Genomic DNA, 27,142 nt, shown 5'->3' with positions numbered 1-27,142 from the left:
ATTGATGTAAAGCGCATAGATAATTTATTATTATGCGCTATATAAAAATGACTTTATTATTATCATTATTCTTTCTTTAATAATTAATGAAACGTCAAAGTTTCCGCGCTTCGCGAGGGAGGGGAGGGGACTGAATTCAGACAAGGATTTAGAGTCGAGAACGGTAAAACGAATCGTCTTCTTTCTCTAATAATTTAATGACACGTCAAAGCTTCCGCGCGGGTGGGAGGGGGAACTGAATTCAGACAAGGATTAACAGTCGAGGACGATCCAACGAATCGTCTTCTTTCTCTACTAATTTAAAGCTTCCGCGCTTGTCATTATTTCTAACACTTGAAAATAAAAAGATACAAAAATGTCCAAAGTTAATAAAAAGAAACGAACACCTCGCCAACATGACAGACTCATTTTCGAATCATGCTATCCATTTAATGTAAAACAATTTCATTCCAACCTTGAATTTTGCTCCCAAACCAGGGTTATTTTATTACTGGAAAAAATTACAAACTGACAATACAATGGCACTGTATATGGCGCATGAACCTAAAAAAAAAAGGATTATATAATGTTCGTTTATGTTGGCCGGACTGAGTAAAGTACTAACATAACGCATGTTTGGAGCATGATTGCCTGATGTAAGACTGTATCAGCAACTTGCCCAGTCTTTGACGTGCTATATTATGACATTGTACAAGCAAAATGATAAGTACAATCACTGACTTGAATCAAAATGACGCTTCGTGTGCAACGTGTACAAGGATTTAGGTATATGTGCGTGTGTGTGGGTGTGTGTATGTGTGGATATACATATATCGACATACATTTAGTAGATATATATGCTTATACCAGAAACACACGAAAGGAGCACTTAACAAGCGCAATATATGTATATGTGTGTTCATATGTGAGAAAGAGAGAGAAAAATAACGAGAACAAAGATAACAGAAGAACAGCAAAATATAAAAATAAACATAAAACATTTCTAGATTCCTTTCACTACCAAAAGGAATATCGTTCAAATTTTTTCATAACCCCGTTTATGTTCCTGTTTGGATGTATCATTATTTGAAGCCCATGGTTGCTCATATCCAGATGCAAAGATGAGGTAGAAAAGGGATCCAAACGTGGTTACTCCAAAAGAAATGTAGAACACATATTGCCACCCCTGCAAGTTTCTCTGTCGAGAAAAGTAAGAAAAGGCGAATGAGAGTAAAGGCTGACTTGAGGGTGGAGAGTAGATGGAATCACTATAAGTCTTTTTAAAAAATGAGAGAAACGAAAGACTTCATGCATGGCTGATTGTCAATGAAACGGAGTTAAGTCTTTTGTTAACTCTGTTTGTTGCTACGGAAGGCACCCAGTAAAAACGAATTCGTTTGATAGAATTATGGAAATGCAAGCACTACTTTAAACACACATAACTTTGTCATTCCTTGCTCATTTTTCCTGATTGAGGTGTCATATGAAAGGGCAGAACCTCAACTTTCTGGAAATTTGATTTTCTCCTTGAAATTCAGATATGGACCGCCAAATGATTTTTTGGTTTCCTCTCTTCAAATTCATTTTAATCACTCATGCACCGAATGAAAGAGGAGGATCTAAGCTTTCCAAATATGTGTCATTTAATAATTATAAATGTGACTAAGTTATGATAAAACATTGATAATTCTCGGTTTCGTTTTTTCTGGGACGCACTGTATATTCTACCATACCTGGTCTTCAGTGAAAACCCCAACGAGGTAAGGCCCGAGGATTCCCGAGATGGGTCCGGAACTCTGCACCAGGCCTCCGATGCTACCCGAATAGGCGGGGGCCAGGTCGAGTGTGTTCGGCAAGTAACCCGAGAATGCGATACCAAGGATGCCAAGACCAAGTGAAATGAATGTGACGGAGAGGGCACCATTGCAACCGACAAGGGCGACCAGAGCCTGTGTAACGCCGTATCCGAAGAGTCCTGTATTAAATCACACAAATGAGAAGCATTTGGATGTAATTTAGAAAATAATTATTTGAAAAAGTCCATAGTACTTGGTAATTCGGTGTTCCGTACGTCATCATTTTTACTTCGTCTTTCCTCTAGATCAGATTATGTCGACAATAAAATTTAGATGTGATGAGTCATGCATAGTACCAAGTATCTTGGACTTTGCCCAATAATGTCTTTATTTAAAGAACAGGAAATGAAAAAGTTATTATTTGGGGGACAATTATTTTATTGCAGGTGTGAGTTATTAACATTCGGTCTTGAGAAATAATGTACAGCAAATACTGACTAAAGACTGCAACACACTATTAAGCTTTGGAGGGCCCAAGAGTGCAGCATTTAGACAAATAAAAATGCAAAATCTTCTGGCTCGGGAGCTATGCTCCCTCGCATAATATCCTTCAAAATGTACAATTACTATTGTACAAAAATGAAGTGTGAAACAGGAATTTTGTTTGTTTTCATACTATAGTTTTGCTAAGGAATATAATTTACCTTGACCCCTCTCGTTCACTATGCTCACTCACTCGTGCTTTGGGCAGTCCCCCCCCCCCCCCCGATAAAATTCAAACGTGGTTTATTTCTAATTCGATACCAGTTACTAATTTACAAGTGTTACTGATTTTAATGATTTTCCCCAAGCTTCCGGGGGCTCTGCCCCCTGTACCCAACTAAGGGCCCTAAAGCTTGTCCCTGGTTACTCAGCTGACCATAATTAAATTCCTAAAACACCTGAGCTTCCAGGGGCTCAGCCCCCTGGACCCCACCAGGGCCCTAAGCGGGCCTCTGGATGGTCATCTGACCATATTCAAAAGCCTAAAACCCTGAGCTTACGGGGGCTCCGCCCCCTAAACCCCACCAAGGGCCCTATAAGGCGGCCCCTGGATGCTCATCTGATCGTAATTAAATGCCTAAAAGCTCTGAGCTTCATGGGGCTCCGCCCCTTGACCCCCGCCGTTGGACCTCACGCCAAAGTAACACCCAACTTAATTGCTTTGCTCTATCTGATCGCAAATACTTTACCCCCCCCCCCCCTCCAACTTTGAAAAACGGCTCCGCGGGGCCTGCATGTAACATGTAAGAGCGATGATGATGCGGATTTTTTTTCTTCTCCCCTCCCCCCAAAAAACGTTTTGGCTCATTACGTCACTCCTCCCTCGTTCCTCGCATATCTTCCCCCCCCCCCCCCCCCGGTCATGAAAAGAAATCGCCGCCCCTGGCTCTGGTCCTAATATAATGATCACGGCATTTTCGGCTAGCAGCAAGTATAAAGGGGAGTTCGCATATTGCGTTGGTGTGGTGGAGATCAAAATCAAATAGGCCATATTCTGGACTACTCACCTGTTGACACAAATATTTTCCTGATAGCTGTTCGAGACAGGTATCCAGTGTTAATAAGATAATCAGCCACTTGTCCTGCTATAATCATAGTAACCCACTGAACGGCGTACGGTACAGCCGATAGCACACCAGCCTTCGTAAAAGAAAGACAACAAATAATAAATGAATGGAAAGATATGAAGTAATAGCTGAATAATACATGTTAACGCCCAAGCGTTGATATGATTTACAGTTGTTCCTGACCTACTTGTAGAATGGTTGTTCCCATGATATAGGCGGAAGATTCAAAAAGGAAATAACAAGCGCGTATATTGCAAACGGCCGAGTGTATCATTAACAAGCGTGTAACACTATGAACATGACGGACAAAGAAAGAGGACAAAATATACTGTTCCTCATTCTACAAAGGAACATCCCTTCACTGCTATTATGTACAAATGTGTAGAACATGTGAATATGCATGTGACACCTATTCTACACATTTTTACATAATAGCAGTGAAGGGATGTTCCTTTGTCTGCCACAGCAATTGTTGAGGGTAGAATGAGGAAATGTATATTTTGTCCTCTTTCTTTATCCGTCATATTCATAGTGTAAATTAGTGCGCGCTGAGCGTGGGAACATAGTTTCATAAATGATTGTGGAGTGGTAACGTGTGTTATTGTCTGTCATGTGCTAGTGTAAATGATAAATAAAAAAAGGCAAAAATGAATAGATGAATAACATTATCAGAGACTTGTCCTCGTTTTAACGTGGTGACCCACTGAACGGCGGACGATACAGCCGTTGGCACACCAGCCGTCGGAAACAAAAGACAACACATAATACACGAATGGAAAGATATGTGTTAGTAGATCAATTAATGAATCAATAAATAATAGATTAACAATACACAAGTAAATAAATTAAGAGAAAATGATTAGAGACCAGTCTTATCGTCCTTTATCATTAGGGACTTATAGATTTACACGCCGACATAGTGGACTGCTATGTGTGACATCCTCTTAAGGCAATGTGACGTCCTTTTAAGGCACTGTCGGGCACTGTCAGTGCCTTAAACCTAAAAAGGCCGGGCTATTTATTAATACGACCGGGGGCCATTATGCCCCCCCCCCCCCTCCCCCAAAGATCTCAGCCTAGGAAGGTCCAACTAATGTAAAAATTAGCATGGTGATAGATTGAAGTATATTGAATAAGATGGTAATGTCTATTTTCTTTTATGTTTTATTAATATTTTTATGACAATATGCACACAAAGATTGGGGAAATATACTTACACACGCAGATTTGTGAGAATAACATATTTTGATACTTATGTGATAATATTTTGTCAGCTAACACCTGACCATAGGTCCGCCCATAATAAATTTGGTATCAAAGTGTGCGTGAGACATGAGGGAAAAGACTCATGAAATTTTTAGCGCCAAAGGTTCAGGGGTTTTGATGCAGCGGCAAACATTCGACAGAGGGTTATTAGGGTTATGAGGACGTCCAGTAGCGTAGGCAGGATTTTTTCAAGGGGGGGGGGGTAAGAGGACACTTCTCCTTTTTTCTTTTTTTTTTTTTTTTTTGGGGGGGGGGATAAGGTCACCTTTTTTTAGGTCAGTCATTGGCATAATTTTTTTTATTTTTTTATTTTATAATTTTAAAAAAAATCCAAAGGAGGGGGGGTTTCCTCCAAAATACACACATAAAAAAGACCCCCCCCCCCTGCGTACGCGCCTGAGGACGTCACATTGTTAAGAGGATGCCACACGTCAGGGGCGGATCCAGCAGGCGGCAGGGGAGGGGGCCTAATTCGTGAGAAAATATTTAGCGGCGAAATAGCCGGCCGATAATTCTCTCAGTGGTGGGGCGGGGGGGGGGGGAGTAGTGAGCACAAATTATTATTTTTTGGCTCCCGAGAATTTGAAAAATCACGCCGGCCGATAAATCGCTCAGTTGGGGGGGGGGGGGTAGTGAGCACTAATTATTTATTTTTTGCTCTCGAAAATTTGAAAAATTGCACCCCCCCCCCCTTGAGCGCCAGGAGAGGGTCCATCTCCCAAAAAAGGGTAAAATTAACGTGGATGGAGGCCCCCGGGCTCACCCCCCCCCCCCGCCACTGCCACACTTAGCAGTCCACTATGTCGGCGTGCAAATCTAAAAGTCCCTAAGGAAACACACTAAACGGCGTAAGGTTATACAGCGGAAAGCATACCAACCTTCATGAAAAGAGAACAAGGTAAATAGATAAATAAATAAATACATGTATAAATATGTCAATAAATTAATAATAAATGTAAATGCTAATAGATAAATTAAGATTATCTGAGACTTGTATTTGTGCTTACCATTGTTAAGTCATATCTCAGCACATCGTTCATGTAGATTGGTAGGTTGGTCAGGAGTGTGAAGTACCCCCAGCAGGCCGTCATATGAGCCACTACTTGAGCCCAAACGGGCATGGAGGTCAAAATCTTCCCCCATGGCACTTTCACTTTGGAAATCTGCAAGGATGGACGGAATGGAGTACATTTATTTAAAATAATAATAATACTAAAAATCTTTTAAATTCCACTCCAAATTGTATTAAGTTAAACCGAAAATGGAAATTCTTTTCACCCAATTGATCGTGCCCGGCAGCCACTAAGCAGCGCCAGATCGACGTTGCTCTATCACTTATTGTTGAACGCCAAACACGGTAGCAGCATTTCCCGTCTTTTAACGTCTTTTGGTTGGACGCGGCCGGGGTTCGAACCCACGACCTCCCGGTGGTGAGGCGGACGCTCTACTGACTAAGCCAACACACCGGTATTATACTAGCATTATTGGAAGAACAATTTCGTAATGGGGATAAACTTACTTGTAAAACCGATATGCCAATATATACAATAACAGCATCCTATCCACAAAACAAAATTGCTGGTGCCTCTATAATAATAATAATACATCTATGATGTTACTTGATAGCGGATAGCACGCAGCATATCTTTAAAATTTCCAAATTCATATTAACTTAAATCCAATTATAATAATAATAATGATAATGATATGTATGTCTTGTTAACCCATGTCAGCCTCATCAGTATCAATACTGTTCTCCCTGAGGGTCCTGCAGTCATATTATCACCCCGGATGTTGGTAGATTAGACAATAAGCCCTCGTACTAGTATTCCATCATTTCTCGGATAAGCACGTCTCGGAGGCCGGTGGATCGAGGCGTATGTAAATAAGTTATCATTATTAAAGAGATAATTCTGTACATGAAGAACTTTAACAAAAGGGGAGATGAAAGAAATAATTGGATCAAGTAAAGATTACGTTTGGTTTTCTGTCAAATACTTGGGACCTCACATTACCCATGCCAGTGCCTTAGGCTTAGATTTATACAAAAGGTTAAACTGATTCTACTACCTATTTAATGGGTTAAGTAACATCTTAAACAATATCTTTGTTTGTTTGTCTCTTTGGAAAATATTAAATAGTTTTGTTTCAATTTCATTTTCAAACATGTTACTCAACTGTTCTTATATTGTCCCTACAAAGCCTTTCATTCTTTCGCACCAACCTCAACTTTCATTTTCCTATATGTGTCTTTGTATGTTTTATTATGTATTATGCCCTCGTTTATGTTTGAATGGACTTCAAACGAGAAACAAATAAAAGTAAAATAACAAATGTAATAACATACCGATTTTTGAGTTACTCCCGACTCAATATACTTTCGTTCAGCCATGGATATTCTAGGATGCTCGGCAGGTGTATTATATGCCAGACATAACCACGCTACAAACCAAATTAATCCTGTGCTTCCTGGAAATAATAGATGGAAATAGAACAATGTAATACATGCTTAGTTATGAAGGTCGTAGGGTAAGTTTTGGGGTACAAGTTAGAAAGTGGTACAATAAAGGGGTTGGATGAGTTTCGTCTTAATGGCTGTTTCTTATAAAGCGCTTTACCATTTATGACCGACAAAATTGCTTACATAAGTATTATAATTCTGGTCACAGGATTAATATTCTGCACATTATATTGCACATTGTCCACTCTCTGGGAAGCAATTTGAACGGGTGCGTACATGCTAATCCAATCACGCTGACCATCGCATCCTACCGGGTACTCATTTAGCACCTGGGTGGAGAGGAGCAATGAAGATAAACTGCCTGGCTAAAGGACATCAGTGGCGTGCCAGAGCTCGAACCTCAAACCCACGGTCTTTGCATTCCCAAAGTGATTAAACCACTCGTCTACGACACCTCTACTAATGTGAGCTACGAACAAAACCACGATAACCTCGATGTTTCATTTAACAGTTTATTGAGGTGCAATCACTCTAACAACTCAAGATTCATTCATTAAAAGGTAAAGTTCGGCGTAATTCATTGGGTTCATATATCATTAATAAAGACGTCACATAATAACAAAATTAAAAGTGGGTAAAGCGGTAGCATGGCAAAATGGAAGCACAACGGCCCAAACCCTAATAAATGGCCTTTAATATTATTGAGGTAAGTTTTGTTAGCTTTTACTCTTATTATTCCATTATTTTTGTTTAACTCATTAAATGAAAGAAAGAAAATATGAGTGTCTATAAACATTAATTAACAGTCTATCTTGATGATCGTAGCGCTATTGAACAAAAGGCTCGTCTGCCTGAATAAAATGTTAGTATGGTAAAAATGGATTTCAGCAAACGTATAAAGAGTTCGAGTTTATGTTTTTTTCTTTCTTATCACTGAGAATCATTACCAATTCAGGTAAGATATTTTTGTTTATTTTGGTTTGGACATTATCTAACAAGACTTGGGAAAGAGATCAAAAAATCTTTACCGAATATGTAGAAAGGTGAAGGCCATCCTCCTAGGAATCCTGATGATGCAGTCACACCGGAGATCGCTTGACCCAGAATGTTACCAAGACATGACCCTGACGAGTTAGAGTTCAAAAGACAATTATCAGTCAATGATGATGGTGATCAGGATGAAGGTAATGACGATGGCGATGGCGATGATGATGTTGACGACGATGACGATTATGATAATAATGATGATGACGATGATGGTAATAGTAATGATGATGATGGTTATGATATTTATGATGATGATGATAAAGATGGTTATGATGATGATGATGATGATGATGCAGACACACCAGAGACCAGAAACTTAACTTGTGATCATGACCTTGTCGAGTTAGAGTTCAAAAGACAATTATAAGTATTAATACATGTAACTTAAATGATGATGAGAATTAAGATGATGGTGGTGGTGATGATGATGATGATGGCGATGAGGACGATGATGAAGATGAAGGTGATGACGATGATTATTATAATGATGATTACGATGATGACGATGATGATGTTGAAGATTGTGCTGCTGAAGATGATGATGATGATGATGAAAATGATGATGATGATAATGATGACGATGATGGTGCTGATGATGATGACGATGATAATGAATGTGCTGCTGAAGATGATGATGATGAACATGATGATCAAAATGATGATGATAATGATGACGATGATGGTGCTGATGATGATGACTATGATGATAATAATGATGATGATGACGATGATGTTAAAAGAGATGATGATGTTTAAGACAATGATGATGATGATGGAGCAGGTGATGGCGGTGATGATGAGGATGAGGATGATGAGGCAGTCATACTAGAGACCGCTTGAGCGAAGACGTTACCAAGACATGATTCTGCAATAAATTTTCTAATATTTGGTAAATAATGATAATGATTTACCAATTTGTACCAATTTGAGAGTTTTTGCTTCGACTTTCCGCACGGTCGTTGTTTTCCCCACAAATTTATTTTTTCTTTGCACAAAAAAGGCACCAATGGAAGGAAGGCCCCTCGACGTGGTCTCGGGCACTGTACAGCTATGAGATGACCAGTGGCAATAGTTTTAACCGCGCCACTCGAAGCACTCAATATTTTGATCAAGAAAGTTAAAAACAATGTAAGGGCAAAAATCAAACCGATAATGACAGTACAATGCAATCACATCGTACCCATTAAGAATTCATAACGTAATAATGATAATAATTATAATCTCAATAATCACAATTGTGATAGTACGACAACGACGCTGCTGAAGATAATGATGATGAAGACAGTGATGATGATGATGATGATGATGATGATGATGATAAGAATAATAATAAGATTAATAATGTTGATAATAAAAATACTTTACATTTAATATACCCTATCAAAATTCATACCAGTTACTGACATACAATGTTCATTTTGTAATAGCAGTGAAAACAAATTCTGCTTATTTTATTATCTGTCCACATTCAAATGTCATAGGTCAAAACTTGAGCTATGGCTGCTTCGAAATACCAATATAAAGATCAACTTTACTAAACCAAATTAAATTGTTTTGGTTTTATCAATATCAAAACAATGATAATAATTGTATTTGAATTATTAACAAAAAATTAAGATGCAGCTGGATAAAGAAAAACAAATCAGATTTAGTGTTTTGAAGAACAAACAATAAATGTTCATCGTATTATGATATCCAAAAATGTATCGCATGAACAAATTTTAAAAGAAGGAACTTGCTGAAGAAGAAAAAATCGATTGTTTTATTAAAGGTTTTGACTGCTTGTTTGTAATACAGTTGGAATACAGATAATATTTTCCCATATGTCTATTATTTCATGTGCCGTTGTAAAATCAAGATGCTGGTATGAATTGTGTTGTTTGAATATTCGTATGATAAATCTAGGAATGCACAATTCAACTACTTTTCATGAAGTTGTCTATGAATATCAATGAATGAGGACTCCTGTGTAAAGATAAGTATATTGGGGAAATAATAATGATATTAGATAATACGAATAGGAGTAATGACATTAGTCGTATCAGCAGTAGTAACAGTAATAATTACGATGGTAATAATGACAATAATAACAGCAAGGCGCATATGAATAGTATGCTTTAAGCGATTAAATGAATGCAGTCCTTATTCGATAAGATGTAATTTTAAACACCTATACTTAAAGTTCACAAAGTTACTAAAACTATTTTTTCAATTTTGATTTACGTCAAATTTTCAAACCTTTCGTACCCCGGATAATGACAGAAATATAGGATGATTTACCTTTTCAGATGTTAGGTAATTTTAAAAAGTAATTTGTGTAACTATTTTGAAAATTGCAGTATCATTATGTGAAGGAAGCTGCTGAATCATAGTTATCATTCCTATTTACTTTTTAAATGCATTGTTCAAATATACTTAACGACCATTTGTCCACAATAAAATGAGTTCACAAATAATATAAAATCGACATCGTTGCGCAGACACAGCAGCTATTTCAAAAGCATGATACAGCGTTAAATCGAGCTGACTCAGTTATTTTTCACTCACAAATATATCAACCTTCCCATTTCTTGTTTCTTTACTTCCAACGAGCCTCTCAAGAATCTCAGTCATATATCTCAGAAGTGTGCTTAGTCATCGTAATAAAACAATTTATGATTTGTGCTTGTATACTTCGAGAATTCGAGTACCCCCCCCCCCCTTTCTCTCTCTCTCTCTCTCTCTCTCTCTTTCTATCTATCTTTCTTTCGTTGTATCTTTCTCTTAATCCCTCTACTTTTTCACTGTTCCCTCTCGTTTAAGTTCATCAATGCATATGGGTACAACCTTTTTATGCAGCATTCACCGATAAGTATACCCCCCCCCTTATTTCCCTCTCTCTCTCTCTCTCCCCCCCCCCCCCCTTGTCCTCCTCCTCCTTCTCATCCTCCTCCTTCTCCTCCTCCCCCTCCTTCTCCTCTCTTCTCCTCCCTCTCTCTGTTCATTCCTCCCTCTATTCTACCTGACTTCTTCGGTATACTTAACGCTTTGAATTTGCATTTTCGCTGTTTGGTGTAAATGTAAAATTCTACTAATTAAAAAATATAATAAAATTATATTGAAAATTGTGTATTTATATTTTTATGAAATTTCTATAATCATTTTTCACTCTATAGCGAATATCGTGATGTCATTCTTTATGTGCACTGCTTTGATTCTGACAATAACATTTTGTTTCCTGCTTCATTTATATGTTATTGTTGAAAGGCATACATATTTCAATTCAGACCAATGCACTTCAATTCCCTTTCATAAGCTTACCTGAGAAAGTAATGACTGCTAACCTGCTTCTCTCTTCTTGATGGACCCAATTACTGAACATCGAAAACATAGCTGGAAATGTGACACCCTGGGTCAAAGGTTAAGATTAGTTTTTCAATGAGTTCATAATGCAAACCATTAAAACATTTTATGATAATTATAGTTCACATGACAGGTTTAAATTACAGTTGTTGTTCATCAGGTCTTAAGAAATGGAATTAAATAAAATGCTTACACGAAAAGATTTGGCTTTTTGTTTTCGTTATTTGCACACCAAATGGGGGTGGACTTAAAAGAGGAAATGATAGGAATGAGTAATCGAGATGGACAGGTTTTCCTAGAGGCAATATCCTAACAATGAAGAAAGCAACTATTCAAAACGCCTCGAGAAGCATTATTATTCTCTTCTTGTCGTTGACTATCTTGCTAAGGAATACGAAATTGTTTTTCTTCAGAACTATGCTCTTAAACTGCTGTGATCATTTCAGATCTTTGCCAATCTTTAATATAATTACTTCTTTTCCTCTATCCATTTCACCTCAAAATAGTCTCCTATACATGCTTCTCCTAACTTCTTCCTATTATTGTAGCCTTTCCTTTTCTCTTCTTTTACTTTTCGTTAATTCCTCTAAACGGCCCTTGAGCGGGTTTTTAAGCGACATCAACAGCCGTTGCACTAAAGAAAACTTAACGTGTGATTACTTACTATCCATGGAAACCTGCAGAGAACATGTCACTCTATGATAACATTTGAAAAAAAGAGTATTACCCCTATGACCCTCTTCACTTTAATTTGCCAGCATGAAACAATCACATAATAGTATTTACTTCTCCAATACCGCTAACGACCCTCGTGGCAAAGACGACACCAGCTCCGGCGTAGGAAGCTACGGGAAACACTAGCGAACAGAGGCTGGTACTGAGAACACCTAAAGCGAAAATATATTTTCCTCCAAACTTGTCCGCAAGCCACCCACCTGGAAGCTGGGTGAAGATGTAACCATAGAAAAAGCCAGCCAGGATGAACTCCTGGGTTTCGCTGTCCCAGTCAAATTCTCCAGTATCCTAAAGAAGTAAAAACCGTTTAACTGTTTTTTTTTCTTTTTAAATATACTTTAAAGAATTACATTATGCTCTGATTAAAAAGAATTATTCTTACTGCAAGATACAAGGTAAGTAAGTAATATGGTATCATAAAAATGATTTGATACCAAAAGTATTATACATTTATTTAATCTGGTTTGATCCAGGTTCTAGTAGAAGTAGGTATACTAATAATAAATAATAATAATAATAGGCATTTCTATAGCACCGTCTATCTAGATAATTCTATTAGGCGCATTTATTATTACCCCAGGGGGGTGTTTCACAAAGATCCTAAGTAGAACTTAACTCTAAGTTGGACTTAAAAATTATGGACAGCCATTAGCATCTTTGAATATATTTGGTAAAAATATTTTTGAAAGGCATAAAATGTTTATTCAAATCATTCATATTTTCTATCGTTAAGGAGATTTCATATTCTTGTTGTGGAATTTATAAAATGTCTAAAATACTTGAATTTCTGCTTTTGAGTATATTTCATTTTAAGGCTCAAATGGCTGTCCATAATTTTTAAGTCAAACTTAGTGTTAAGTTCTACTTAGGATCTTTGTGAAACACCCCCCTGATATACTACAGATATATACTATAATCGTAGCTATGGTTGGTAACATGCAGGACAAAATATCTCATGATCTCATCAAAATAAAGCGGAAGAATAACAAAAATCCGAAATCGTACAACGTAAACTAAAAAAAATCAATACCCCCCCCCCCCTAACTAACGGTTAATGGTTGCTGTTCAACCAGTTTTAGTTTCTACAGTTAATTATGTATCAACTATTGATACAATGGGAGCGGGGATAGAAGCACTGAGAACATGGACTTACCTCCTGTCGCATACTGCCATTGGCGCCTCGCTCTTCGCAGTATTCACCGCTCGCATTGATGTCACGTGGTGGAGCATACGACGAATTCACCATGGCCGCCACGCCAATACTGACCGTAACACGCAGACAATAGACCAGAACAAACCCGAAGTAACCCATGATACATAGTATGTAGCGAGCGGGAAGCGAATTTTTTTCCGTACTCGAGAGGGCAAATACCCCATGTGCGCATGCGCGTGGACTTGTGATTTCTCTGCTACTTCCCATACGAAATGTACATGTATTCGCATGTACTGTGCACGATTCGCGTTCTACGAGTAAACGATGGCATAGTAGTCTTCAAACACAGACTCTGATTTGCCAGTTTGACAAATCAATATGCGTATGTGTCGCGATGTGCTTATTCAAGTCTGTGTAGTTGTATGATTCAGACCCAGTAGTGCATATGGAAATACATTGCAACTTGTATAGAATGGTATAGTAGTCTGCAAGCACAGACGCTAATCTGACAGTTTGACAACATACTAGTAGTGTGCTGAGAAGTACTTTATTCAAGTCGCCAACTTGTATAGAATGGTATAGTAGTCTGCAAGCACAGACGCTAATCTGACAGTTTGACAACATACTAGTAGTGTGCTGAGAAGTACTTTATTCAAGTCTGCGTAGATGTATGATTCAGACCCTACTGGTGCGTGCGTTAGAAATACATCTCAATGTGTAGAGTGTAGTATAGTAGGGAGGGCTAGAGAGAGAGAGAGAGAGAGAAAGAGAGAGAGATATGGAGAGAGAGAGAGAGAGAGAGAGAGAGAAAGAGTGTGAGAGAGCAGTGGCACAATACATAGGCCTACCATGGGGTCTGGAATCATTAAACTACACAAACTTGCATAAAATCACTACTCATCAATACACAATATATTATTATGTCCTTGCAGACTACTATACTACACTCTACACATTGAGATGCATTTCTAACGCACGCACCAGTAGGGTCTGAATCATACATCTACGCAGACTTGAATAAAGTACTTCTCAGCACACTACTAGTATGTTGTCAAACTGTCAGATTAGCGTCTGTGCTTGCAGACTACTATACCATTCTATACAAGTTGGCGACTTGAATAAAGTACTTCTCAGCACACTACTAGTATGTTGTCAAACTGTCAGATTAGCGTCTGTGCTTGCAGACTACTATACCATTCTATACAAGTTGCAATGTATTTCCATATGCACTACTGGGTCTGAATCATACAACTACACAGACTTGAATAAGCACATCGCGACACATACGCATATTGATTTGTCAAACTGGCAAATCAGAGTCTGTGTTTGAAGACTACTATGCCATCGTTTACTCGTAGAACGCGAATCGTGCACAGTACATGCGAATACATGTACATTTCGTATGGGAAGTAGCAGAGAAATCACAAGTCCACGCGCATGCGCACATGGGGTATTTGCCCTCTCGAGTACGGAAAAAAAATTCGCGAGCGGGAAAGCAGTCGGTGATTTCTATAGATCGTAATAGAAGTAAGCCAGGACAGGTGCAACGTTAAATTAAAATTAACTCGTAATTTAGGGAGTTAGTTTATGCCTGGATTACATTTAGCTTGCCATTAGTTTACGGGGACCGTACCCTGCCCGTATCCCCTTTTCCGTGCGTCCTCCGTGGGGAGGCAGGAGGCGGCCGTGAGATTTTCGTACGGATTCACGGGCTCCGCGGCGACTACGATTTTGTTTCGCGGGGATTTAAACAAACAATAGCCCGTAGACATGTCGTAGGTGGCATTGCACAATCTCCGCACGGGCATTGTGTGGAGGCCTCACGCTGATCGTGCAGCAAACGCACGATTTTTCAGTGAACATGGGGGCAACAGACGCCGAAAAACGGCACGGAGGCTGCACGGTCACCGCGCCTTCTCCGCACAACCTCTGCACGGAAGCTGCACGAGCTCCGTACGATTTCCGTGCGGAGGTTGCAGAGACTGCACGGGTGTTGCACTGAAATTGCACGATTTCCGTACAATCTCCGAGCAGCCTCTGTGCGGATGTGTCCCGGTCTGCCCCTGAGGGCCAATACAAGAAATGGCACGATGCTCGTAGATAATGTAAACACAAACATCGTAGCCCGTAGCCTCCTACGATGCCCCCAAGATCGCACGAAAAATCGTAGACCAATTTATCGTGCGGCGCCCGGGCGAAATGTAATCCAGGCATAATAGAGTGATTTCATCTTTCATAACGAACATCAAAGAATATTATAATAGTGACTATGTTACATAACGATAATCGTCCTTCATGTATGTCAAGTCTCTTTAATACACCGATATGTGTGTAGTGTGCGTTTGTGGGAGTGCGCGCGCGTGTGTGGGCTCGTGTGGGGGAGTGTTTCATAACTTTCTTATTATTTTTCCGATTTCCTTCAAACTTTTTTTGGATCCGTTTGCCTTCCTGGACCAGACTGGCTTCTCATCTCATTTCCCTTTATTTTTATACAGCAGATTGAAATCTCTTCATCTTCAGCGGTAGATGGTGAGACGTGTAAAAATTGAATATTTTAAACCTTGAATTTCAATGAATACTTGTATAATATTGGATGGCTTTGAGTGGGATACAAGAATATATTGCTCGAGCTATGGCGATATTGGACGAGTCGAGACGAGTCTAATATTGTTACAGCGAGAGCAATATATTCTTGTATCACACGAAAACAAAGACATATAATAGTATTATTATTATCTATATCAGACTGCATGACTAGCGAAATAATAAAATTTGACTTTAGTAAATTTGGCTTCGTTTTCGTGTGATATTGATATGATATCAATATGAATAGTTGAAGTTTCCGGATGACTGAGGAACACAAAAACAATATTGGTAGGTCATCCGGGTACCGCGCTAAAAATATTGAATTAAAGGATTTATTGTACCACTTGGAAGCCTTTAAAAGATAATAATACCCGTATATTGATTCGACTTCCATCGATAAGTGGGGTATACGCCTTCACCATTGCATCATAACAGGCTTTTGTGTTTGGTCGTCATCCCCTTCCCTACCCCAACCCTTGATTTTCATTTCGCTGTGTTAAGCTTAAAGAGAGAAAGTAATACCCTTCAAGAATTCGAAATTATCAACTGTCAGTCTTACCAGCCTTTAAATTTACTTCAATCAGTGGTTTGGTCTCGTTATCATCTTGGTCATCGTATATGGGCTCTGCTTGAGGAACTCTAAGTGCACTCGGGTGGTGCTGGTTTTCTACGTAGCTCTGCCCATTTGCCCTAACGTTAGAAACACCTTTGGCACTTCCTTGGGAGCTTGTGAAAGGCACTTCGACGGATTTCGTCATCACCAAGTCTGTCTCGTCTTCGGGAAATATGTGAGAAGGCATAATCACTCTTGATTATGAAAGGACTCCGAGTAGTGGGTACTTGGATGGATATAGCTTCGGAGCAAAAGATTACAGGTTAACAAACGTGAAGTCTTCAAATTGTCAAGTCTCGACTAATGTTATTCGTATTTGGTTTAGCTATAATATAGGAACAAAAACCTCTTTTTCCCTAGATGTCTCTGAGCCCACGTGAGTCTTGTTTGGTTTATTGAGTATATGACCCGACCTCTGAGATAGTGCTTATATGTGATCAGGAGATTGCCGAATTGATAATAAAACATACGATTAGCAAATATGATCTTTGTCCTAAGACCTTTGAGTCTGTTGGTCAATTAAGTTTAAAAGCGGCAGGGTTGATAGAAACATATGGGTCTAGTTGCCCGTCACGCTCCCGTATGCCGTCGGCCTAGTCAAGCTAAATGCAGGAGCATATTATTCTTGGCATGTCTGCCCAATATCTAAATACATCACGATACGGAGTAATTGATCGCAATCTCGATTCATTTGGTCAGTTCAGACTAAAATATCGACTGCTGGTTGATGCTTTTGATCAATAATAGCATTGACTGATACTATATAAAATTTTATTTCGGTTGATTATTTGCTTCGGTATATGGAGGTGTCAAAAGGTTGTCTTTACGAGAAGGCTCTTTCAGAACGGTACATCAATAAATCAGTTCGTCAAAGGGGGTAAAATGATACCAGGGCAGTATGCATGGAGGCCAGAACTATGGGGTCTGGGGCGCTCCCCACCCCCTAAAAACATTAAACAAATTAAATAAGTGCTGACCTTTTCAACATTTATTATGGGCCTTGAAGTGCTACTATTGTTGCTGTTTTTGGTTTATACAACATAAAACTTACGGAAGTAGCAATTCACTCTGTGTTGGAGGGGAATTCCGCGCTCAAAATCGTGGAATCTATACTAAAGAAAAGGAGTTCAAACCATTACTTTGCAGTGGATGCCATTATAATTTGAAGTGGGCAAAACTAAAAAATTGTTCCCTGAGATGACCCCCCCCCCCCCGGGTCGATTTCCACTCATCTGCATACATCTAAAAAGAACAGTTATAATGTGTGTGTTTTTGTTTTCCTGACCTTACAAATGAGAAGAGGGGTTCATTTCCAATCTATCTCTTGATTCGAATAGGCCTATATCTCTTATAACAATTGTATTCTAATGTATTAAGCCTTTTTTTTCTTGCTTTCCTTAATTTTACAAATCAAATATCTTTTCTTAGCGTTTACGTTTAATATAGAAGCTGTTATTATGATTACCATGCTTTGTTATGTATTATATTAAATATTGTATATTATTCTGTTAAGCAAGCCCTCTGTGGCACCGCACTAACATCCTTTGGCAAGATATTACTCCACGTTTGCCACTCTCAATCCAGGTGTAAATGAGTACCTAGCAGTTTCTAGGGCAGAAATAATTGCAAGGCCCTCAGGAAGAGCAGTGTTCTTTCTGATGACGCTTTCCTTGATAAACATACTATTCTTTGTTATGTATTTTATTTTGAATTTTAATGGAAAATAAATGAAATGAAAAGAAATAAAAATTTTATTGTTACTTCGGCTCCGCCCTATGTTTAATAATAATTGAGGAGGCGCGTTAGCTCAGTTGGTAGAGCAGTGGTCTCGTAATCCAGCGACCCGGGTTCGAAACCAAGGCGAATCGCTAGTGCTCTTTGGTGAGGCATTAATCCTCATTACCAGGTCTTTCAGAGAGGACATAAAGCCGTCGGTCCTCTGGTTGCTTACTAACAAGCATTTACGATTTCTAAGCAGTCAGGTAAAAATAACCATTATACTACTACTATTTAGTGAGGACGCTAAACGTAAGGTTAAGATGTCATGTGTTTAAACAAAACATAAAAGGTTGAGGGCTATATACGAAACACATAAAGAATACAAACGAACATTTTGAAATATAGTACTTTTTATTCAAAAACATACACTACATATACAGTAGTATTTGCTTCATATGGTAGCATTTCTAAAATCAATTCATCAAGTATCAGTCCTATGAAACGAGCAGCAAACCATTGATGCAGCGATATTAAAGTAGTTATCCTATTTCTATCAACAGATTTATACACGAATTTAAATACAATAATTTAAGATTTGAAAATATATACACGATATTCAAATAGGATCACATGATCAGCAACATGAATTAAAGATACATATACGAAAACAAGGTAAGACTTCATCGCAGCAAGGATAACACTTAAAATCATGTGGAACCGCAAACATATTTGTGACACCTTTCCGTTTGTGTGAAAACGGGGCATATTATGAGTTGGCATAATTTGAGTAATAAACCATCGTTGCATTTCGTTCAAATATTGAATTGTTCAGGTTAATTTGACTTTATATAGCTCCATAAAGTAGACATTGCATCAATAAAATGATTTCGTAGATGGTATTACGTATATGTGTGCATGATTTTGAATAAATACCGCATAAGGTTAACGCTTGAGGATACGGATGTGCCTGTTTTTGAGGCATTTCATCTTTAAAGAAAAGAAAGTTGTGTTCTAATAAAGATGAAAAATACTTTGAAAACTTTCTTTAAAAAAATTGTAATCAATTTAAAAGAATATGGCAAAGTAGAATTGTCCCCTGGAAGGGATTGCTATTCAAATGCCCTCATATTCCAAACATGTCGAGAAATGGATGTAACCTTTTGACTTGGACCAGACTTTTTCCAGTTTCTGTGTGCAGTGAGTGCATGTGATATTGTCTGCAAGATTTAGTTGATGTTTAATAATTGTGATAACTTAAATACCCTACAGTTTACACCAATTCTTATTTAAATTATAGTCAACTCTCCCCAGTCCCTTTCAAACAGTTCTTTTTACAATGTAATCGTTTGATAAGTACTCATCGCTTTTAAAGGACTACTGAATGTTTTTCGTATAGCGCGAAAGACTTTCATCACAATCACTGTGTATTAGTCACAACAAACACACAGAATAAAACAGTGACAATATTTGAATTGTCTTTCACAAGAGACAAGCTCCTAACATTTTTTTTTCCACGAAATGAAATATCCGAATGTCATAAAAAACATATATATTTAAATCCAATTTTCGCTTTTGTTTCGGTATCATACATATCGAAACAGGGACTCGTCAGATCGTAATGGCTGGTAATGATTTCAATTTTTTTTGTTAAATTACAATTTGAATTAATTTCTATTCTCAAACCATAGACATTTCGCTTTAAAGTCTTGCGAAAAGACTGATATGTTCCAGAAATGTGCTTCCTACTTATCCATTTACATCTCACTAGTATATTTTTTTAAATGACAATATTGAAGGGTTGTCTACCGATTTGTAAGAACTATTTAGTTCAAGGCTGTATCATTCCTCCTTCATCTGAGGTTGATTTCCCTCATAATGATAAACATAATTACTTCTATAATAATATTCAAGTCCTGTTTCATGAGTATTGAGGTCATTATCGACCACATTCGGTTACGATGTGCCTTGTCAGTTAATAACTAGGGAATAGTATTAGTAGAGGCAGGAAAGTATTGAAAGTTGAATAATTAAATCATCGTCACTACTGCCCGAGTCACACCGCTTCACTCCCTCCTAACCGACTCCAAACCGGCCGATTGTCGGCCTTTCAGGTTAATGATTTTGTTGGGGGTCGGTCTTGTCTTTGTTTCGTTGGTGTGACGGAGGAATAGCCAGGTAATCACTCACTTTAGTATCGTGACGTAATAATAGTTTATAACAATGATAATTATAGGGCTCACACAAGTAATTCAGGACCATTATCTGTGCTAATCCATTTTTAAAAATTTGATCTTATTATACGAACCTATCAGTAGAATTCCTTTAAAGCCCCTCTGCACTACTTAAAACTACTTGCGCCCTCTATATAGCAAACGATGCCTAATCAGTGACCATTGGTCCCCATGGCCCCTTTTTACTTATGTTAATTGAGAGCTGATTTGATGAGATAACCACCTGTCAGCGACCATGCAGGGAGGTCTAATCCCTCCTGGCCAAATTAGTGCAGAGGGGCTCAGAGAAGTGACAGGATATAAAAAAATCTCCTGAATGAGGTGAGGTCCCTTATTTTGATTTTTTTCTGGGCTCAAACAAAATCTGTTAAGCCTGAAAACACAACTCTAGCCGATTCGAAGACTGAAACAGTGGGGAACACATGAAAATACATTTAACACTTTCAGAGTACAAGACAAGCTTTACTTTGACCCCAGGGTAAAATTGAGAAGCATATGCATTACTGGCTTCAGATCATTAACGTTCTTAAAATTTAATGGGGACAATTATTATATCAACTTTCGAGAATATCAACTCACTAGAATGCATTGCGAGCGGATGAGTTACTTGTGGGTGCCATGTTCAGAATATGGCCGGTTCTCATTTTTATCTCTATAATATTCCCTAACCTTGCTTCAAGCTGCCGAAGATGGCGTTATGAACGCACTCGTATCACAGCCGGGCGTATAAATTCGGGGACACGTCATCTTCGGCTTGCAGCAAGTTTATTGAAAAATTACATGTGCCAGATTATGGATTTATGTGGGTCCTAAAAAGGTACCGTACTGTATCTCACAATGAGTAGGTATCACTCAATCTTTGCACCAGTTTGCTCTACAGCCTTCTGCCCTCTACGTCCAACAAAGTTCTTCATCACCTTTTCGTTTTCCAAAAAATCTTCCAAGAGAAGATTAGCCTTCAGAGGTAGCATTCTACAAATAAATGAACAAAAACATGTGGAAATATTTAGAAATGGCTATTCAGCAGGCAGTAATTTGTCCAAGTCGTCGGATTTAAAACTCCAAAACAAAACTAAAATAATTATGCAGGAACTATGTTTCATTTTTGGTTTTTTATATTCTTCACAATAGTTGTGGATTTGTCTTCAATTCAAAATCATAATTGTACGTTTCTCACCTATAATTTTGAAATGCTAATTGGCGACTTTACATTACATGTACAGTCAAATCCCTTAAGTGACCACTTGCTTAGAAATACAACTTGCCTATATATACCTCCATTGTTTTCATTATAAATCAAACCTCATTCTACAGCCAAAAAAATCACAAACTTGTCCCAAAATGTGAATTTCTGAAAGTTTTGCAAAATCCTTTTTTTTTTTAATAGCTTACTTTGTGAGGACGACAACCATATTGAAGATGAATGGTGTCCTGACCACGTCTCGGTTAGTTTGGACTGCTTCCACAACCTTGTCAGCGACGAACTCGGGTTTAAGAGTTGGGAACAGGAGCTGCGCTCTGAAACGATAAAATCAAACATATCGTAGTAAAAGAAGATGAGTGTATAATCACGATATTTGTTTTCTTTTTTTCTTTTTTTATATTCTTCACAATGTGTTTTGCGTATCTTTATATTGATTTGCTTAATTCTATGTTACTCTGTAAGTCTCTATCGTTTTTTACATCCTCATTCTCTTTTTTTCCCCTTTCTTTATTTTCTCTCTCAAATGTAAAGTGTTGTGTTGTTTGGAGCTTTGATTTCAGGTAGTAACTTTAACATTGAATGTTTGTGCAAAAACTACTTAATGTTTACAAGCAATGGAACTGGGACAGAGGGCTTTTTGGTACAGTTATTATTTGAACCTTTTCTGTCCCTGACGTTCCAGTTGTTGTATTATGTTTCATCTATACTTGATCGATTATCTTTTTAATGATTTAATTTTTGTTTTAATGGCAAATAAGTAAATAATAATTGTGATATTATGTATGTCAAGTGGAAATAAAATGCTATATCCAACATGGACATAACATTATTGCAATTGCATGACAGACATTACTGAATTTGTCAAGGTATCTGTTTTAAAATGTAACCCGACTCCGGACCAAAGTGTTGATCTATGTGGCAAAAGTATTAAGGGCGAACAGGTCACCGGCACATGCCCTACACTCGAATGTCAAAAATGGAAACTGAAGAAAGAAGAAAAAAGGATAGAGAAAGGAAGGGAGAGGGGAACGTGAAAACAAGATCACAGGTGAGGATCTTTCAAACATTCCCTTCCCATTTGGTGGACTTGAAATTTTCTACTCATCCACCTAGTAAGAATGATGCCCAAATGATACCTGTGCCGGTGACCCTTAATGGGTGGATCCACCCTACATCAGAGGCTGCGTTTGCATCTGACGATTTGGTGTTTTGTTGTTGTTGTTTTTTTAAGTAAAAAGAAAAAAAGATTCTGTGTTTCCTACGATGAGTGAACATACAACCTGACGTGCATACATGTTCAATATACATCTACAAGTAGGTAAAGAAAGTACAGACAACATGTGTTCCCACTCACGAAAAGAAGATCACAGCTGAGGATCTTTTAAACATTCCCTTCCCATTTGGTGGACTTGAAATTTTCTACTCATCCACCTAGTAAGAATGATGCCCAAATGATACCTGTGCCCCCTTAATGGATAGATCCACCCTACATCACAGGCTGCGTTTGTATCTGACGATTTGGTGTTCTGTTGTTGTTTGTTTAAATGAAAAAAGAAAAAAAATCTATGTTTCAGACAATAAGTGAACATACGAGCTGACGTGCATATATGCTCAATATACATGTACATGTGGAGAAAGAGAGTACAGATAAAATGTGTTCCCACTCACGACTTTTTGATCGTTGCTCCGTTGAACATTCCCGTGTCGATCTTGTACGGATTGATCAGTGTGAAGTGGACCCCGTCTTTTCCCTGAGCCCGGGCCTCGCGTAGTAAACTTTCGTGGAGAGCGACAGCAGCGAATTTGCTCATGCAGTAGTCGCTCAACCCGGGTACGACGATTTCCCCCATGATGCTGGCGACGGTGACGATATGGCCGTGATTCCTCTCTAGCATGTTGGGGAGGAATGCCTTCAGGGTCTGTAGTCGTCATGAAGAGAGAGAAAGATTGATATGAGAATGAGAAAGAGAAAGAACGAGGCATGCGGGTGACGAAGAGGGGGTGCGAATAAAATGGGAAAACCAAAGGAAAGAGAGGGGAGGGGAAGGGTATATTTGGAGAAAGATGGAGTTAATGAGGGGAAAGAAAAAGATAAAGAAAGAAATAAAGAAGGGAACGTCACGAAAACAGAAAGACATGGAGTAAAAGCGAACTGAACAAAGATAGTGAGAGAGTGGGATAGATGAAATTACAATAATGCATATACATGTGAAGGCCTATTCGTTTTGTATTTAAAATGGATTTTAGCAACACTTAAAAGATCCTGTGGTGAGTGATCCGGACCTTTAATTAAAAAAATCGTTGTGATCAAAAAAGTTGAGAAAAATTACGAAACTTTGGTCAACTTCACGTTTCACAGTGTTTCATGAGGAAGAAAATCCAAATTTTTCTCTGATTTTGCCATGATTTTGCCCGGCTGGAATTTCGAAATTTTAGGATCATTAAAGGATACGTTTCAAACACATAATACCACTTTTTACTGGATATGCTGTTTAAGAGACTGACTACTTCCTTTTTTCGAACAGATCATTTTTTTCCCTGATGTGCTAAATACTGTTCTTAAATTCCTTGACTTTTCCCTCACTTGACAACAGGGAACTTCTTCTCCAAGTTTTCAATGTTTTCTGGGATGCTGGTACCTTCTATACAAATAAGATCCAGACCTTACCCAAACATGAGCCAGAGAATTCACATTCAAAGTCTTATGGAAGTCCTCTTCGTTCAGATCCTGGAAGTATTTTCCTGTCACGATTCCCGCGTTGTTGACCAGCATGGTGACATCGCCAACCTCCTCTCTCACTCTCTGCGCAGTCTCGTTGACCTTTGCCATCTCGGTTACGTCACAAACATACCACCAGGCCTTCCCACCGTTGACACGTACGAGCTTTGCTGTTTCTTCAACGTCAGAGGCGTTGATGTCCCATAACACGACCCTTACTCCTAGAATGCAAACAAAATTGAATGACAGATTTTCCAGAAATGTACTTTTTAAAAAGAGAACTTTGTATAATCATCAGGTAAACTATTTTATCTGCAGTATCGCCCCCATAATCTGCAACAGATCCATCTTCATTTTCACCATCGTCATCCTCCTCATCGACATTGATTTCAATATTATATCCAACATCATCTCGCTATCTTTGTATTGGGCTTGAGGAACTCAATGATATAGGGTGTCAGACTTGTCGACAAGAAGAACGTGGTTCCAATGCATGGTTTTAAAAAAGGTGGTCTTGCAACATTTAAACTTTTTGTCATTTGTTAACAATGCTAAAAGGGAATTCTGAAAGTGTTGACATCAGAGACTTTGCTCGTGAAGACCTTCTGACTTTCGAGAGATTGGAAACTAAAAAAAGGAACCTGAAGGCTTATGAGACGGACGGAGGTGCATAATCCTAAAGTACCACGGGACCAACTGTTATGTTCTCCTGGACGGCCTTTTGATAACTATTCGATTGCTCATGAAACCTAAGGTAGGTTCGGGGACTAGACAAAAAAATGCAGAGGATTCAATCTTCATGGCCACCCGTCCTCTTTTTTTTTGTCAGTTCCTTACCTAACGCTGCGAACTTCCTCGCGAAGAGCCGGCCGATGCCGCTGCCGGCACCCGTGATAAGCATGGTCTCGCCCTCAAGAGACTTGGACCTCAGACTACTGGGGATTAGCCACTTTAGGAAGGCCTCCATGCTGACAAGAAGAACTTGCAGATGAAGAATCATCAGCTCACCAACGAACTCCAGGATGCTCATGGCTGTGCTGCTGTGTTCGCGATCTGAGGCGTCGGACATTTTCCCTGCAGACGTGTCTAGCGGATGGGAGGAGAAAGACATTTTCTTTAAAAATAGGGGTCATTGAAATTATTTCGTCAGGGTAATCGTGTTCGTATGTGAACATAAACCTTTTGGGTCAGTAGATAAATCTAGTTTTCACTATATTGTCTTTTCATAATTGATTTGGCCTTAAAGGTACTATGTCCCATTTGCAGCCAACATCAAATTCTGTAGAACTTTGCAGGAATTATGAATATGTCACGTATGTCCTATCTGTGAAATTGAAACGTTAGCAGTGTCATAGTATTTAAATTATGCAAGGAAAGTAGGAAACCCGTTTACTTTCTAGACTTGGATGGATAGTAATTCTTCACAATTTTGATATATTTGGAGGCCCATGTGGATGTATTATAAGCACTAGAAAATTTAGCCCCTAAAATACTTCTGCTTTCGATAAATTGAAAAATCAAAAATTTACCGGTGCTCCGGCTAAATTTCAATTATTTCCAATAGCTACTAATAAGGCCATTAATTCCATGGTAGCTGCGACTATGAAAATCTAAGAACATGCAGTTTTTATATATAATTTCCAAAAGAGAATAGCAAATCGGCCGATTGTAGTCAAGAAACATTGTTTTAAAGCTAAAGTAATATCAGTCTTGAGAGGGAGCTATAAAACATAAAGAGTTTATTATTTACAATTTCATCACTTTAGACTCGATTCCAACCGCGACAACGATCAATAAATTGTAAAATCGCATATGCTTCCAATATGTTCATTTAAACCAACTTCATGACCCCATACCAAAACTTTGTATTATCTTTAACAAAATGACTTACTAAAACGACTGATTTTATGCAACTGTAGACTCATGAAATGCTAATACCTGAGGGTAATTTCCAGATCGTCTGTTTGGAGCCAGAAGGGCATTAACCTGTATATGAGTTAACACCTTTCTTACTCTCAACAGACGAGATAATAGGGAATTTTAGTATTGCACGACGAGATCGTGGACTGCGACGTGTGACATCCTTTTAAGGCAATGTGACGTCCTTTTGAGGCACTGGCAGTGCCTTAAAAGGACACCACACGTGGCAGTCCACGTTCTCGTCGTGCAAATCTAAAAGTCCATATTGCGTATACTGAAGTGGTACAAGGTACATACAATGAAGTTTGTTCAGATATGGCGCGGGAAACCGACGCAAAAATAAAGCAGCCGTGGGTTTTGTACAGTGTGCAAAGGTATGGCAACAAAGGACTAACGCTTATTTACTGAACCCTGTGTTATAAGATAGAGAAATGTGAAGTGTATTACACTTTAAATCATCAATATTTTGTTTAACTGCCGCAGTTTTGACGCGTCACACGAGGCGTTATTCCACTACGGCAAAAATTCCTAATTGGTAGTTCAAGTCAGAGAAAAATAGGCCCCGGCGTTATGTCTCAATAGATATGAAGCAGTATCAGTGTGAAAAGAGTAATGCTGAACAATAATCTATAAGCTATTCCTGTCTGTTTATGCATGGACCTACTAAGAAGATCCATGGTTTATATTACTGAAATCGCAATACTACCTGCACTAAATTCAATTCTCGAGAAGGTCGAGATTTGTATGTCAAGGTCACTGCC

The 27,142-nt window shown here is 38.5% G+C and overlaps 2 protein-coding genes across 4 annotated transcripts in view; both read right to left on the bottom strand.

The window, feature by feature from the left end:
• Positions 1–455: 455 nt before the first annotated feature.
• On the bottom strand, positions 456–13,568 carry LOC589878 (sialin). The gene is made up of 9 exons (XM_030974631.1): positions 13,390–13,568; positions 12,288–12,524; positions 11,460–11,547; positions 8,141–8,236; positions 6,999–7,120; positions 5,659–5,814; positions 3,326–3,458; positions 1,713–1,954; positions 456–1,177 (listed from the first exon to the last, which is right to left on the bottom strand). Exons 1-9 carry the CDS (start codon positions 13,546–13,548, stop codon positions 1,016–1,018), a joined length of 1,395 nt encoding a protein of 464 aa, XP_030830491.1. The 5' UTR covers positions 13,549–13,568; the 3' UTR covers positions 456–1,015.
• A 7,140-nt stretch (positions 13,569–20,708) lies between these two features.
• The window catches only part of LOC589689 (retinol dehydrogenase 10-B), a 28,774-nt gene continuing 22,340 nt past the window's right edge, over positions 20,709–27,142 (bottom strand). For all 3 annotated transcript variants that reach the window (XM_030974569.1, XM_011680451.2, XM_011680450.2), the window contains exons 3-7: positions 25,299–25,547; positions 24,411–24,682; positions 23,411–23,661; positions 21,931–22,056; positions 20,709–21,510 (exon numbers count right to left, since the gene is read on the bottom strand). In XM_030974569.1, the coding sequence (XP_030830429.1) occupies positions 21,387–21,510; positions 21,931–22,056; positions 23,411–23,661; positions 24,411–24,682; positions 25,299–25,530 (1,005 nt within the window). In that variant the 5' untranslated portion in view covers positions 25,531–25,547 and the 3' untranslated portion in view covers positions 20,709–21,386. The remainder of the gene's footprint in view (positions 21,511–21,930; positions 22,057–23,410; positions 23,662–24,410; positions 24,683–25,298; positions 25,548–27,142) is intronic.

The sequence above is a fragment of the Strongylocentrotus purpuratus genome, unplaced genomic scaffold (assembly GCF_000002235.5).
Source record: "Strongylocentrotus purpuratus isolate Spur 01 unplaced genomic scaffold, Spur_5.0 spur5_scaffold_7, whole genome shotgun sequence".
Classification (NCBI taxonomy): Eukaryota; Metazoa; Echinodermata; class Echinoidea; order Camarodonta; family Strongylocentrotidae; genus Strongylocentrotus; species Strongylocentrotus purpuratus.
This window is presented reverse-complemented; position numbering and strand designations above follow the sequence as displayed.